The following is a 17,150-nucleotide window of genomic DNA, read 5'->3' as shown; positions in this document are numbered from 1 at the left end:
CCAAGGCCTATCAGTTTTACCTCTTTCCTTTCTGTCCTCTGAACTGCCACCACTTTGCTGCCAGCCCTCATCACCTTGTACCTGGACTATTGCACTAGCCTCCAGGTGGGTGTACCTGCCTCACATCTCGTTCTACTCTTACTCTTCATTCAGCCACCAAAGAGATTTTCCTAAAGCACAAGTGTGACTAAGTCACTCCTCAGTAAACTCCAGTACCTCTCTTTCATCTCCAGGATCAAATATAAAATCCCTTGCTTGATATTCAAAAACCTTTCATAACCTAATTTCTTCCTACCCTCCCAGGTTCCTAATACCTTATTCCTTAATGCATACTCTTCACTGTAATGACACTGGCCTCCTAACTTTTCCTTGAACAAAACAGTCCATCTCTTGGCACCTGGCATTTTCTTCTATCTGTCTCCATGCTGAGATTTTCTCCCTCTTCAATTCCACCTATTGAATTTCATGGCTTCCTTTAAGTTCCATTGAAAATCCCATCTTTTATAGGAAGCTTTTCCCAACTCCCTCTTAATTCTAGTGCCTTCCCTCTGTTAATTATTTCCTATTCTGTTTATAGTTTGGACATTAGATCATAAATTGTCTTTTCCTTCTTATATCCCTACTGCTTAGCACAGTCCGTGGCACAAACTAACTTTTAAAATATCTATGATTATTGATTAGTTAAAATTGTTATATTGGTCTAAATTCATAAATTGTTAGGACTCAAAGAGACCTTAGAGACCATTTAATACCGAGGTTTTTTTTTCCTTTTTTACGTGTCAATGGACACTTTTGGCAGACTAGTGAAACTTATAGATCCTTTTTCAGAATAATATATTTAAATGCACAAAATGAAATACATAAAAGTACAAAGGAATAAAATATTAGTGAAAATGAAGATGTATGTTTCCTATTCAGGTTCACAGATTTCCTAAACTCTTTGCATATACCCCTTTTGTGAACTTCAAGATAAACAACCCCTAATTTAATTCAGCTTCCTCATTTTATTAATAAGGAAACTGAGATTTGGTGTCAATAAAGGTTTTGCCATGGTAACACAGCCAGATAGTGACAAAATCAGAAATTAAAATTATTTCTCCTGAAATCACCCTAGGAGTTCCAACTAACTTCTTTACTGTTTGTTTTTGAAGTTGTATACTGATTTTTCTGAAATGCTAATGTGAGTTTGCATGGCATGGTAGAATGAAGACTTAGATTGTAGAATTAGTATTATTACTGACTATATGCATGTATATATGTAATACTTAAACTTTCAGATTCAGTTTCTCCCTTTGTCAACTGAAGGATTTGAACTATTTTAATACATCATTTGCTATCTGGTTGCTCTTGGAATTCTTTACATTTTTTTGTATGATTCAGAGCTCTAAAGTATACTGCAATTCTCAGTCTTTATGTTTCCATTCAGGATTTACTGCCTAAAACAGTACAACTCAAGATTCTTTATAAAAGAATATTATATTTTATTTTTCTAAATTTATATCCTGAGACCAATGCTTTTGGAAACAAATGAATTATTGTACCACTGCTTTTATAACTACTCATACACCTTCAAAATAGTTTAATAATAAAAACTCCTATTGTTGCCACAGCAACAAAAATTTGCTAAAGCCCCTTCTGCATTGACTGCTGAAAACTATGAACCCAGAGAAATAAAGTCTCTTGTAGTATTGGGGGGAAGGGGAAATCACATGTTGTTTCATCACAGGGTGTATTTATTTGTCTTTTACCCAAAATTTTTACATCACTTGGATTGCCTTCTTTGTCCTAAAGTGATTGAGTTGTTTCTTTTTTTTTTTTCTTTTTTCTTTTCTTTTCTTTTTTTTTCTTTTTTTTTTTTTTTTTTTTTTTTTTTTTTTTTTTTTTTTTTTTTTTTTTTTTTTTTTTTTTTTTTGCATAGAACAAGTTTTTTTTTTTTTTTAAATACTATGGAGTTATTTTCCTTTTATTTCATCTGTGATTCATAGACAAATAATGTACAGTTGCACAGAAAACTTCCAAGTATTCTAGCAATTGTTGGATTAAAAAAAATCTCTTTATATATTATGTCTTTTTTTTTTTACCGAGCTAAGGAAATTTAAGATGAGAAAATTTCATTGAACCCCTCCTCCATTCTAAAAAATGTGAAGTTTCATTATTCTGTAGCAAAAGTTTGAAATACAAATGTGTCCTAAAGCTTATTGTTGCTAAAAATATTTTTAGTTTGGGAAAGTATGCTTAAATTTGACCCCTTTGACCATCTGCACATTCTAAGTAACTGCTTTAGGTTCTTCAGCAGCTGGAGAGAGGAAAAGGTCGGGAATATCTCTCCATGTATTCTTTACTCCATCTATGGAATGGTCTTCCCATTGTAAAAACAAAGACATTTTTGTGGGTTATTTATATTCTTTGCTGTCCAACAAAGATTAAAATTTCTCTGAGACATTTTTACATTTTATTTTTGGTGAGGGAATAGTAAGAAAGAAGCATAAAAAATAAAGAACCTAAATTCATAGTTATTCTGTTTACTAGTTTTCATGGCATTCTTAGATTAAAAACATTTATTTGTTTAAAGTTCTAAAGCAAAGTTTTAAGATAAACTAAGTGATTCAGTTCTTAGTAGTCATTAAAATGAAAAATCAGGCAAAATAAATAAAATCATAACCAGTATTGTGAACTTCAAATTATTCAGTCTAAGGAAAAAACATGCATGCCATTTTCTTCTGATCTTTTTATCCTGTATGTATTTATCTGAATTTATTGGTTTTATTTTTATGTAGTCATTATGTTTACTACTTTTTTCCTTCTATATTACTTCATGACATTTCTTCATTATATTCTTATAATTTCCTCTTCTACAGAAATATGCCTTTGTATTGATACACCCCAGTTTGTTAATCTATTCCTCAGTCACTGAACATAAAGGTTTTTTTCCCATTTCTTTACTGTTACAAGTAACACTGTTAGTGTGTACTTTAGTACAAATAATTTTCCCTTCTCTTTTAATAAAGTCCTGAAGGAAAAAAAATTGTAGTAATGAGGTAAAAGAGTATGACCAGTTTTATACCCTTATTGGCTCCTATCAGAATGCTTTCCAAAATGATTATATCTGTTTACAATTTCATCAACAGTAGATGTATATTTATTATGTTGTCTTGAATACTGGAATAGATATTATGGACACAGTAGAACTCTAGCGTAAAATTACAGGAGCTTAGTTCATCTGATCCAGCTCATACTTGAAAGGAATTCCCATTAAAACATATCTGACATCTGGTCTTCTATCCTTTGCTTATGGACCTTCAGTGAAATCCTCTTTTTTGGGAGGTAGTAGAAAGGGGGACATTACGCTTTTGTATAGCCCTGAACATTGGGAGATATTTCTGTATATCAGATGTAAATCTCTCTCTACAACTTTCACCTATTATACAATTTTTCTTTCTGGGGGCAGGGATGTCTAAGTATCCTCTTTTCATATAGTCACTATATGATAAAAGAGGATCTTGGTTTTGGAGAGAAGGGTCCATTCCTAAAGACACATCACAAGACAGAGATAGCTCTTACATCCCTCAGCAATGCCTACATATCTTCTCAAAGCCCTGAATCTACCCATTCACCTTCACTCAACATTTGGCTCTTGCATTGCTATAGTAAATCAATACCCAGCAGCAGAGTGTCTTTTAGATCAAGTTCCAGATGAAAGTAGTAAAAATAATTTGGGCTCAGGAAAAACAATCTTAGTTATGATACTAGCTCTTCTAACTGTGTGAATTTTCAAAACTCCTTTAGCCTTTTTGGGATTTGGAGTAATCTCTAAGACCTCTTCTATCTCTGATTTATTTTTATCTGTGATTCTTGACTCAAAAGAGCTTACAAATGTATTGGGGAAACAAAATTTGTGGTTCAGTTTAATTATTATTGTATTCAGTATTTGATTAAGTACTAAAACTACACACTACCAATCTGGAGATCCTAATAAGAAGAGGTCAATTTGTGCCAAATATTCAGTAATAGAAAAATTATTCATAGAAAAGTTAATTCTTCATAGGAGCTATTTATGCCTAGGGATTAATCGTGTAATTGGAGTTTATGCTCTTACTTATAATAGCTCAAATCTACATAGCACTTGAAGATTTACAAAGTACTATCCCCCTAACAACCCTCTGAAGCAGATTTTGCTTATGTAGGTTAAGTGATATTTCCAATGTCACACAAGTAGTTAATTGCAGATCTAGGACAAGCACCTAGATCTCAATTATTAGTCCAGTTATCTTTTTGCAATATTATGAATTGTATGTATTCTGTTGTATTTCTAGAATTTATCATTTGGGTATAAGAGAGGTAGAATTGGGGAATTAAGATTCTGGGTCTAAATTTTCCCTCTTCACTGAGCCATTAATCCAAGAATATGTATTTGAAAAGACCAAAATCAGAAATTTGATATTTGTATCAGCTGAATAGCTTTGTTGTGCCTAGTGGCCACAGATATTAAACTCCAATTAGCTAATGTGCAATACCTACAAACAGATCACTAAGGCAGAGAAGAATACAAGTGAATAAAGGAAATGTTCATTCTTACATTGATATATCTGTGATTGCCTCAACTTAGATACCTCCTCTAGAGATGTTGATCACACCCCATTTATACCTTACTTCCTATATGACTTTTGTCCCTGTTGTTCAATCATTTCAGTCCAACTCTATATGACCCCTTGGGGGCTTTCTTGACAAAGATAATGATCTTTTGCCTTTTTCTTCTCTACCTCATTTTACAGATAAGGAACTAAGCGTACACAAGATTAAGTCACTTACCCAAGATCACATGACTAGTAGGTGCCCAGGGCCGGATATGAACTCAGGAAAATGAGTCTTTCTGACTTGGGACCTGGTATTCTATCTGCTGTGCCACCTAGATTCCCTGCAACTAGAACTTCTGACTATATACTCCTATAAAATGTTATTTATTGTCCACTCAACATAATGGTGGTGTTCTGTTAGACCTATTTATGATGTGAGGATACTGTTGCAACTAGCTTGATAAAACATCAGTTATCCCTTGCTCTCTATACAATTAGCCCACTTCCTTTTCCTTTCATATACATTTCTAATGACTTCTTGTTAGTTCTCTCTCTTCCTTATATTAAATTCATGACCCAAGTTTTTCCAAGATTATCTGTATTTATGGACCAATTCTATGAGCTATTCTTCCAAATGCATATCATTATTTGAACAAGAAGCTTATTTTATCTACTTACAGATGTTTATCTGTTTGGCGTAATCAGGGATTTTGTTTAGTTGGCATTGCAGTCCCAGACTTGATGTCCTTAGCATTGTGTTTTCCTCAAACAGGAGTGTTTGGGGACCTTCTCATTGGTGAATCCCTCTTCCATTTGTTCTCTGTATTAGATATGCTTACAGATGACAGTGACAGATCCTTAAATTTTTCATTCACTGTTTTATGCCATCCTTAATATTTATAATCAGAAGATCATGGAACAAAGCTAACTCTGTTCTAGCAGTTTCCAAGGAATTTCATATAATTTTTTTAGCCAATAACAATGAGCACAACGGAATCTTGTTTCCTCTATGCTTTTAAATCAACTGTATAGGGGCAGTTAGATGGTACAGTGGATAGAGCACTGACCCTGAAGTCAGAAGATCCTGAATTCAAATCCAGCCTCAAGTCACATTATAGCTATGTGTCCCTGGGCAAGTCACTTAATTAACCCCAATTGCCTCACCAAAAAAAAAGTCAACTGTATGACTTTAAAGATGTAATCTCCTGTGGAATGTGATTTATAAACGCCTTCCTTTCCCTTTCTCATTTCTTTTCAAAAATATCTTTCATATACATGTATTCTCATAAAGATTTAAAATAAGTTTGTGGTTCAGTAGTATTTTGTTCCCTTTTCAAAAACTCTTGTTACTGTTACTGCAGAAGCCACATGGGAATAAGGGCCACTTCTTATTTTACTTTGTTGCATGGACAAAAAATACACCACTTAGTAGTCAGTTTCTTATATGATAAGTCTCTCCATTCTTGGGTAATTTGGTCCTTAGAAAGCAGTCTGATGTTAAAATTATATTTAAAGCCTTTTGTAAGAAGTTATACCCTACTGGCATAATCTTTGAAAACCTAGTGTTATTTCCATGTCACTGGCATTTGGAGCAGACATTTTTGTAGCACTATTTGGCTAGAGAAGGGGAGAGCCATTAGATTTAGAAGGGAGACTCAAAATACAAACTTTTTGTCAACTATGGATTAGTAACTTCATTTTCATATATAAAGAATGATATCCATCCACCATGAGATGATAGTGCCATTGTCCTTTGCATTGAAAAGATCCTATATAAGTTATTATATCCAATTCTGAATATCTTCATTGAACATTGTTTAATCTAATGCTTACCCAAAAGATGAAAACTGAAATGGTGAGAGAGCTAGCAACTGTGTCACAATACAGACTTACAATACAGAAAGCTTAAAATTGTTTTTTGGGGACCAAAAAAAATAAGATTTTAGGAGAATATGTTCAACTATTATTTTGTGTATTTGAAGGGCTATTATTTGGAAGAGAGACTTTACTTACTATTTTTGGCACAAGACTAAAAACCTAGGCCAATTGCATAGGACTGGAGAGAACAGATTTTGGCCCAACTTAAGAAAAAATATTTCTAGCAATTAGAGCTATCTTTTAGTTAAAATAGCTGCTTCATTTGAGTGTGAGTCCCCCTTGCTGCAAGTGATCAATCAGATTTAATTACAACTTTTCTGGGATGTGAATCAGTTTATATATCAAGAAGTAGTTGGGAGAAGATTCTTATCGGTATCTTTTTAGTTCTGAAAATCTGTGATTCTAGTTATTTTACATGTAATAGATTTCAATAATTGTTATGGTTTTGATGTCATTGGTATGCCTGTCATGACTTGAATTACAGAAAAAAAAAATTTCACCATTCTATCTTCTGGTGATAAACTTTTTCAGAACTAATTGAACTTAATGCTTAGACTCCCGAGATGCAGTCTGCCTCCAGGCCTCTACAAGAAGACTTTCCAGTTCAATAGACATTTTTAGACTTTATAGTTTACAGATATAACCTTTAATTACCCAGAATCACTTCCACATCATTGTGAGATTTTTTTTTTTAATTTAGTAGAGGTTATTTTTATATATACCATATATGCAAGGGAGAATAAAAATGATTTTATTTGTATTAACAAAAATTTGAACTAAAAAAATTTCTTTGAACAGTATACCAAAAAAAAAAATTATGATATTTAATTTATTTAAGAAATTGCCTCACTATATGTGTGTTCATGATTTTTGTTTCCCATCAGATATAAACTCCATCAACTTCTGCTTTCTCTAATTTCCCATTGTGCCTTGTATAGTGTTTTATATAATGGCAGTACAGTCAAGACTATTTTCTGACTATTATTTAAGTTATTTTCTGAGTATTCTAACAGCCAACCCCCTGTAGCAGACACTCACTTGTTAGAAACATCTTGAAGTTTACCATGGATTCCATTTTATGCCAGACTCATGGCATGCTTATTAATAAAAATTCATTTCCTTGTGCATTTTGGTCACTAGTTGCAGTTTTTCTCAAACAGTGTTGTGATAGACTACATTCCTTTATTAAAACTAAAGTTGCTATTTAAATTTATGAAAAGTGTGCCAGATATATATTTTCCTAGTAATGGACACCTCAGACAGAAACAGAGATAAAATGATGTTTGGGATATTTTTGATGAAGAAGTTTCCTCTGAAATGTTAATTTTGCACTTGATAACTAAATCAAATTTTGGTTTTGTAAAATTTTCAATCACGTTTAATGAAATACTACCCCTCCTTTTTCTTTTGAAAAAAAATACATGTTTTGTATCTATACCCATGGTTTGCCTTTTCCATGGTAATTTTTAACAGGATTAGTTTAGTTTTTTGGGTTTTTTTCCCAGTTTTGAAAGATGGCTATGTGCATTGGTCTATGAGAGAAATGGCACAGCAGAGCCTCCAGTCAAGCAGGAATGTATTTTGGAAACAGTCAGGCAAATTCCCAGATTAGAAGAGGCTCTGGGACAACTGAGCTCACTCTGCATGAGTAATTCTGGGTGGTTGTTTCGTGCAATAAACTGGGAGGTTATAAGCTTTCAATGAGTTTCATTATTAGAACCCCACCATACTGGTGTTAAGACATGTAGGAAGTAGATTGTTTACCATTGTAGTGAAGATTTTGTCTAGCTCTGCCTTTGCTGGGAAACCTAAAGAATTCCTACAGTATGAAAATCTAACAGATTTGTAACTTCTGCTGCATTCTAAATATTTTAAATGATGGCAGATAGCCAAGATTAGTAATCTGCATAGCAGAGCAGGAAGGAGGAATAGTATAATGTTGAACTTCAAATAACCACTGTAATAGTAAGAATCTGGTAAGTAACTTACTGTGTTATTTACTGTTTTTTTCTTCCCATTAAAAGAATATAGGTTTTTTTTTTAATCTTTGTAACTGAAAGTCATCATTGAAAATAATATTGCATAGTTCTTTACTCTTTTGTTAAGGGTCTTACTATACTAAAATGTAGCTTTAAAAAATTGTAGTTAGATATTTGGCATGTTTCAAGTTGGCCAGTTAAACTGAAACTTAATTGTGGGTCCCCATAGTGTACTAATGCTTTTGTTGTTACCTTTCTGAGTTTGGTAAAAGAGACTTTTTCAGTAAGAAGAATCAGTGGTTCCAGACATGTATCTGCTTGATAAATTGCTTCTTGGGATTTCTCAGGGTAATTATACTTTGCCACAAGCACAGAATGAATTTTTAAATGCAGAGATTTTGTTATTCTTTATATCCCCTCTCCCAGTCCTGCCCATTACCATCTGGTTTGTTTGTTCGAGCTTACTCCCATGCATGTGCTTTAAGTGAAATCTCCTGTTTAGAACTAGGAATACTCCACAACCTAAATGTGATTGGTTTGCAACCCTCTCCTACTGCCCCATTATTGAAAAATCCCTTACTAATTTTTCCCTCAACTACTTTGAGCATTCAAGCATTAATAGAACTGTTTTAAGGAGGTTTTCAGGGTGGGGTTTACAGTGCACTAACACACAAATGTCAGTTCTCCTTAACCCAGTTTATTGTCTCCTTAGTACAATACTGGAGGAAGAGAAGCTCCAGCAAGAAGAACGAATGAGAATGGAATCAAGAAGGCAAGTCACAGTGTCCTGGGATTCAGGAGGCTCAGATGAAGCTCCTCCCAAGGTAGTCATACTTATTTATTATTGAAAACTGTTTTATTTCATATCTTTAAAGATGTCAGCAATGCTGTAGTGTTATTTTTTGCAGGAAAACTAGAGGATAACTTTTTCATTTACAGAGACCAGATTATATGATTTGTTTTGTTTTCATAACACAAATTACGATACCCATTAATTACTTCTCATTTTAACTTTTCCTAATTTTCTCAATGCCCATAAATATGTTGATAGACAATAGTCAGATGTTGTTTCAAGTTTAAATTCAAGGATCATAATTAAGCTGAAGAAAATTTCTCTTTTGTTTCTTTCTGACTTTTGGCTTGCTTCCCTTCCTCCATAAATATGAAATTTGACATAGAGGAGCTTGGCTCGGGGCAAAACATTTTTCTCCTTAGCAAATTACAGTTGTCTAGAATTCCACTAATCAGTAAAATCAAGTTTACAATAGAAGATGGGGTAAGATTAGAAAGGCATTCATTTTACATTGTACAATATATTTTAAGAATACTTTTATATTCCTATCCTATCCAATTAGATCCCTTTTTTCTTTGATAACCTAGCTAATAAGGTCATTGTGCATATCTCTGGTCATTTTGTTGTTGTTATGTTGTTTTCTTGGAAATGGAAATACATTGAAATGACATTAGGTACTATCTGCTGCTTTTTGTTAGGGATTTTACTGTCTTAATTGGGCAGTCCTCAAACTTTTTGGTCTCAGGATGTGAATTATAGCTATTAATATTTACTATATTCAAGTATTAAAATTAGAATTTCTTAGTATAAAACAGTTTTGACTTGTTTGGATCTCTTGAGAGTAGGAGGGAAGCGCACAGAAAGACCACAATTAGAAAATTGCTGCCCTATATTAAAGAATGTGTCCCTGAGACGTGCCCAAAACTAATTCTTTGACCAAATTAATTAGGTGTTTTATGAAGCTAAGTAATTGATACCCAATAAAAGATTTTTTACAGCGTATACAGAGAATGTTCTAATGGTGTTCTTGCCTGCTGTATCCTTTACCTCTTCTTCTGATGATAACTGTTCCACATTAATTAAACTAGAATCTTCCATGGTAGAATTGCTAGAACAGATATTTGACTTTGTTTTTAAAAAAGGAAATTAATCCTTTGTTTAGTTAATAGTTACTATCAGGGATTTGTTAGCAAATAGATTGACTTGAGTAAACTGGAGTAAATTCCATTGAATGGGAATTCACAGACATTTGCTAGCTTTTTTTTAAGTGCTTATAAATTCCATCTTAATGCAACAGAACCAACAAAAACAACTTAGAGCATTGTCTTGGGAGCCAAGAGACCTAAATTATAGCTAGGGGGAACCTTGAGCAACAATTTCCCTTCCCTGGTGGCTCAGTTTGCTTATCTGTAGTATTATTGTACAGTAAAAACTAGCAAGAAATATTTTTCACATTTTAAAATGCAATGACAGCATAAGAAAAAAGTACTTAATACTATGCCTGGCACAAAGTAAATGTTATATAAACACTAGGTATTGTTAGTTTTTTTAATTAAGAACTGTACTTAACACATGTCTCTGCTTATAGAGGTAACCTTAATAGTGAATAAGCTTGTTTTCTAGTATGCTACTAGCTTTAAAAAAATCACTGGACTCAGGAATTTTGTATGGAATGAACTTTGGTTGTTTACTGGTCTTTTGCACAGTTTAAATTGGATTTTTTTTTTTTGTTTTCCAAAGTGGCCACAAAATGTAACCAGTTAGATTTTGAGATCTTTTTCCTTCAATTCTTAAAAGATCAGCAATTTTGTTAGTGTGGGTGGTCCTTTCACCAACACAGGTTACAGCCCATCTTTAATTTAGGGTCTTTGATAATCACTTTGATTTTAAAAAAAAAAAAAAATCTCTATAATGGGCTCCTCTAAACTTTGCTAGACCAATCCTGATGAGCAGAAAAATAGTCAGTCTATCATTGCACCCCTGCTTGAGGAAGAGTATTTATAGAATCTATGCCCCACAGACGAGCAGTCTTTGTACCCAGAGTCTTGATATATCATGGATATGTCATGTCAGGATATGAAGCTTTATTATAAAGCTTCATGGTTCTAATCCTGCCACTGACAGGATTTTTGTGACTATAGGCAATCTGCTTTGCCATCCTCATTTTTTTCAGCTGTACAATGTGGAGAATAATATTACCTACCTCATGGGACTACTATCACAGTTGAGATAACATGTAAAGCCCTTTATAAACTTCAAAGTGCTATATGAATCTTTATTGTTATTATCATATTGTGAGATATTCTGCTTGAACCAGAAGATCTCCCATACTTAGCTCCAGTAAAATCCTAAATTGGCATCAGAGTAAATCATGATGAATGAATACAGTGTGAAACTAAAATAATCTACCTCTTCTACACAGGAACTATAGAAGAGGTCATCTGGGAAGCTGAAAGGAAAATATGGAGTAGGGTAGCCTCCCAGCCAGATTAGATAGATATAATCATCACCCATAAACATTAGTGAAGCACCTGTTTTGTGTATTGCACTGTACTAAGTATGTGGATACTATTAAACATATACCTCCAGGAGCATGAGACTTCTCAGGCTTTGCAGTAAGAGTAGAAAGAAGGCCCTGGGGTAGGCACCTTGAAAGTGCTGGAGTAAACATGCAGAGCTCACAGTAGAACCCTACAGACCAACCTAAGGGCTCTAGGATTCCCAGCATACTGCCATTAGATGCCAGACAAGGTACCTAACCCTACAAGGTGGAGGTCTGAACAGGAGGGTAAGACCTAGCAAGGCCAACCTTTGAAACATAAAACATAGCAATCAGGCAGAGCCTGATCCTCTCACAAAGTCTCAGTTGAGGATGTCTTAAGAAAACACCAACTTATTATGAAAAATTATTGCAAATCTGAAGATGTCTAAAAAGGAGAGAATAACTTTGCAACAAGTACAAGCAGAGACTCAAAGGGAAAAAAATGGACTGTCCCTTTGAAAACATAGAAAAAAATGAAGCAGTGTTTCAAAAGATTATTAATGCATTGGAGGAAAGATTGGAAGTGTAAGAAGACAATGGGGAATCTTTCCTACCCAAATCATGGTCTCCATGCATAATAGAATAATAGAATACGAAAATAAGTAATTCCATGAGACAGCAAGATAACCTAGAATACAGGGGCAGCTAGATGGTGCAGTAGATAGAGCACCTGCACTGAAGTCAGGACCTGAGTTCAAATCTGGTCTCAGATACTTAACACTTCTTAGTTGTGTGACCCTGGGCAAGTCACTCAACCCCAATTGCTTCAGCAAGAAAGAAATATTAGAACAAAATCAACAAATTGAAGAAAAAAATAAAAAGGAAGAAAATAGAAGATATATGATACAAAAAACAACTGACCTGTGTTTAAAAAAAAAAAGTTAAGGAGACATAACTTGAGAGTAATTGCGTTCCCTGGAAATCATGATTTAAGGAAACAAAAAGGCCTATACAATCTATTTCATGAAATAATAAAATGCTCAAATCAATTACAACCAAAGGGAAATGCAAAAATAGAAAGAACCCAACAATCACCTTCTGAAAGAAGTCTCTAAAGAAAAGGTTCCACAGTTTTAAAACCGAAATCTAGAAATCTCATGTCAGGGAAAAAAAATTATAGGAGACATCCAGAAGGAAGTAATTTAAGTACCAAGTAACTCCAAGAAAGGTCACATGAGCTTGGAAACTTCTAAAAGCCAGAGGACATCGTAGGATACAATTTTCCAAAATGCAAAAGATCTACCCTACAGAATTATATATAATCCTATTTTTGAATGAATCCTTAATGGAACAGAGGACTTTTAGCTCTGATCTTTTCATCAGAAATATCTAAATAGGAACTTTGAAATACAAACACAGTAGTACTCAGAAACCTAAAATGGTAAATTCATTTGAGCAATTGGAAAGATGTATCGGATGATACAATCTTAATGCTGTAATGAGAACAAAAACAAGTGTTCCCTTAAAACTTTAATGTCACAGTGTATGTAAGTTTTTTATTTTGATTAATTAAAATTTATGTTAAAATATTAAAGACTTGGCAATTCTCTTTGGGTAAGTCGATACTATTATGATTTCATCAACATGAATGAAGTTTCATTGTAGAAACATAACAGAAACAATAGTGGCCATTCATATAACACATTTCCAAATTGCATCATCTTATAGGATGCATCCAACATGCCTCCTAGTCCCAATTTACAGATGAAAAAATTGAGACAGAGAAATTAAGTAAGTCACTTGGTGTCACATATTATTCACTACCTACTATTAGGTAGGTAATTAATAAATGTCTACTGATTTTTATCTTCAAAAAGGCATTAAGAGAATTCAATAAGAAAAACGAGGACCTAGGGGTGGGTTGTATCCATTCTTGAATGTTTGAAAAGGTGAAAAAGAAGGAAGAATAAAAGGAGGAATATCCCAGTGTAAAAAGTAAGAGGAGAGGTATGGAACTTGCTATTTCTTATAATTGAGATTCATGAAAAGAATTTATAAAGGTGGAGAAAGGAGTCAGGGAAGTACCATTACATGAACTTTACTCTTAATATCAAATGGATTTATGCTGATACATAGAAAACACATAATCAAAAGTGGGGAAATTAAGTATTGGGATAGGAGTGAAAGGATGAAGTTAAAATAAAGGATAAATTCTAGGGCTAGAGGAAATGGTCACAAGCAAAGCACACTTGTGATCCTGAATGGTAATTTAAAAGGGGAGGAAAAATAATTCTGGATCTAAGATGATAGATTGTCTCCTAGACAGTTGAGGATCAGCTGAGTAAATTGTGTCCTATGAGTATGATGGAATATTATTGGGCTGTCAGAGATTACAAAAGATGATTTCTGAAAGTCCTATATGAATTGATGCAAGAGAATAGTTATTTTAGAACAGCAGTTCTTTGTGTAAGCAAAAACAATCTTAATAGATTAAAACCTCTGATCAACGCAATAACCATCTGTGTCTCCAGAATACCTATGATAAACTATATTATCTACCTATCCTGGCAGAGAGGTGATCAACGAAGAGTACAGAAAAAGACATTTTTTGGGGACGTGGCCATTGTGTAGATTCTTTTTGGTTGGCTATGATTATTTCTTGCAAGGGTTTTTTTTTTTCCCTCTCAGTTAAATGATGGGTGAGGACATACAAAGGTGGGTAGTGATAGTGATGCTTTGAGAGTTGTTGAAGAATTTTTTTAAATGTCCCAAAGAGAACAGAAAAAATTTGGAAAGGAGCACAAATAAGTAGAACAGTTTTAAAAATAACATGTAGAATTTATTATATCCTTTTTTTTTTTTTTTTAAAGCAAGTGTTCTAAAGGGTCAGGGTTTTATAGAGAATTGTATTTTCATTTTCTTCTGTATGTATGGAAATGCCCTTTTTGGTATCAAAGCTTGGAATAAAAAAATTAATGAAAATTTATATTAAATTTTAAACAGTTGGAGCTTTATTTTGATAGCTACTCTGCACCAGCATGAATGAAGTTTCATTGTGGAAACAGCAAAAACAATAGTGACCATTCATATAATACTTTCTTTTTACAAAGCACATTATCTCATTGGATCCATCCAACATCTCTGCTAGTCTCAATTTACAGATTAAAATCTGAGGCACAGAAAGGTTAAGCAAGTTACTTGTCACGTACCCAATAAGTGTGGGTATAATACCAGGAATTCAAAACTAGATTTTATGTTCCAGAGACCAAGATTATTTTAATGCTATGACAAAATTTATCTTGATTTCCTGACTGTCAAGTTCTTAGGCTTGCTCTGTCTGTTAATATTTTTTTCCCAAGATACACAGTCCATCAGCTAGTTACTAGACAACAATAGACTTTTAGGATGTATAGCTGAAAGGGACAATCTTTCTACACTAACAACATCAGTGACTTATCCCATACTATATAGGTTGTAAGTGAGATCAGGATTTTGGGTCAAGGTTATAATTCTGCCCCAGGTCTTTACTAGCCATGTGAGTATGGGCAAGTCACTTATTTGCTTCCATTTCCTCAATTGTAAAATGTAAATAATGACAGTACCTACTTTTCAGAGTTACTGTGAGGATCAAATAGAATAATATTCGTAAAGCACTTAGCACACCAGCTGGGACATATTATATGCTATCATTATTATCATCGTCATCGTCATGTTCTCTGACAGCAAAACCAATCTTTTTTCTACTATACCTTCTAAAGAGATATGGTAAATTATAAACTAACTACAATCATATTATTGAATGCCTTTGTTATTCAAGAGTCAAGCCATGCTTTCTGTATTAATCAATAGACATCACTTGTCAAATTCCCTCAGCTTTTATGTTTACAGAATTTTTCACCCAGAAAGGTATTCAATTACCCTGAAATTGGGTGACAGCATGATTTAACTGCTTTACTTTTTCCAGTATGAACTAGTGATATCCCAGGTTCTTTACACAGTTTTTTATCACAACAGAATTTCAGTTCCATTAAGTGCAAGTAGGAAATGAGGTTTCTAGATCTAAATTTTATGAATAAGTAGAAAGAGAATTTACAAAAACTGGAAAAAAATGAATTCTTCAGATTCAAAACACAAAATAGTGGTAAAACAGGTGAAGTTGTATTTAATTAGAAGTAGAACATTAAAACTACCTCCCAAAATGAGTGATTGGATGTTATTTACTAATGAACTCTCAGTAATACTTAAACATTTCCAGAGTCTTTGTTATCACAATCTATGCAGACCTTTTTTTTTTTTTTTGATTCTTATCTTTCTGTATATGAATCAAGTTTTCTAGCTCCAATGCTTAGAGTGTCCATCTATTATACCTCACTTTTACTACATGACTAACACATCTCCTTTTCTAGTCATACATCTTTAAGACTATTTTTACAAGCTATTTATAATTTTTTTTTTATCTAGATCTCTTATATCATTGGTGTAGAAAATTCCCAATTCAGACATTTCCCATACCAAATGTAGGTTAGCAGTTAGTCTTTATCTCATAACATGAGTTGCTCAGAGATGTTAGGGCTCTACCAGACATCAGGTGATATTTGAACCCTTGTCTCCTTGATTCAGAGGCCAGCTCTCCATTCATAAATGACATGATACCTTAACATAAATACTTAGAATAAGTTTGTATCTATTGTGTATCTATTTATAGTATTATCACAGATTTGTCAGATCATAGAGCTGGGATAGAAGAACTATAAAAGTACTTAATATGATTCACAGAATATTCTTTAATATTTTTCATTGAAGCCCATCCCTGCACTGGAGGAGCCCAAATCATTAACTCCATTAATATTTTTTTGTGCTTCCTAAGTTTAAGTTATGGCATGGTATAGTTGATGCAATGTCAAGACATCTCAGCCATACATGTATTTTTAATAGTTTTCTCCCTGTTCTGTAGTCAATGTGCAAATAATGATGCTCTTCCATTCTACCTCCATCTTCCAGTTAGATTCCTACTATGTGCCAGGCACAGGCACTGTGATAAGCATTAGAGAAACTAAGAAGGGTAAAAAAAGAGTTGACAGTCTAACGACAGAAGCAGCATACAAATAACTATGTGTAAAGAAAAGGCTCTAGCTTTAAAAAAGATTAGAAAAAGCTTCCTGTAGATGGTGATATTTTATCTGTGACTTGAAGAAAGCCAGGAGTTCCTCTCCTTAATAAAGAAGGAGAGAATTTTGAACATAGAAGCCAGGCAGTGAAAACATGCAGGGTTGGGAGAAGGAATGTTTTATGGCAAGGGACAGCCAGGTGTCACTGGGTCACTGTGTTTGTTGGGTGGGAAGGAAGAGAAACCAAACAGAGGGTTTTCTATTTGATACTGAAGGGGCTAAGAAGTCACTGGAATTTGTTGAATGGAAAATACATGATTGTGCCTGCATCTTAGA

General features: G+C 33.6%; 1 protein-coding gene across 21 annotated transcripts in view; it reads left to right on the top strand.

The window, feature by feature from the left end:
- Positions 1–17,150, top strand: part of PTK2 (protein tyrosine kinase 2) — a 368,410-nt gene that overhangs the window by 301,873 nt on the left and 49,387 nt on the right. For 20 of the 21 annotated variants that reach the window (XM_031947265.1, XM_031947245.1, XM_012541848.3 and 17 more), the window contains one exon: positions 9,144–9,255. In XM_031947265.1, the coding sequence (XP_031803125.1) occupies positions 9,144–9,255 (112 nt within the window). Of the gene's footprint in view, positions 1–7,289; positions 8,429–9,143; positions 9,256–17,150 lie in introns of those variants that run through there. The other variant, XM_031947264.1, reaches the window with a different exon arrangement.

This window comes from Sarcophilus harrisii, chromosome 1 (assembly GCF_902635505.1).
Source record: "Sarcophilus harrisii chromosome 1, mSarHar1.11, whole genome shotgun sequence".
NCBI classification, from domain to species: Eukaryota; Metazoa; Chordata; class Mammalia; order Dasyuromorphia; family Dasyuridae; genus Sarcophilus; species Sarcophilus harrisii.
The sequence above is the reverse complement of the archived record's forward strand: the minus strand, read 5'-3'. Positions and strand labels throughout refer to the sequence as shown.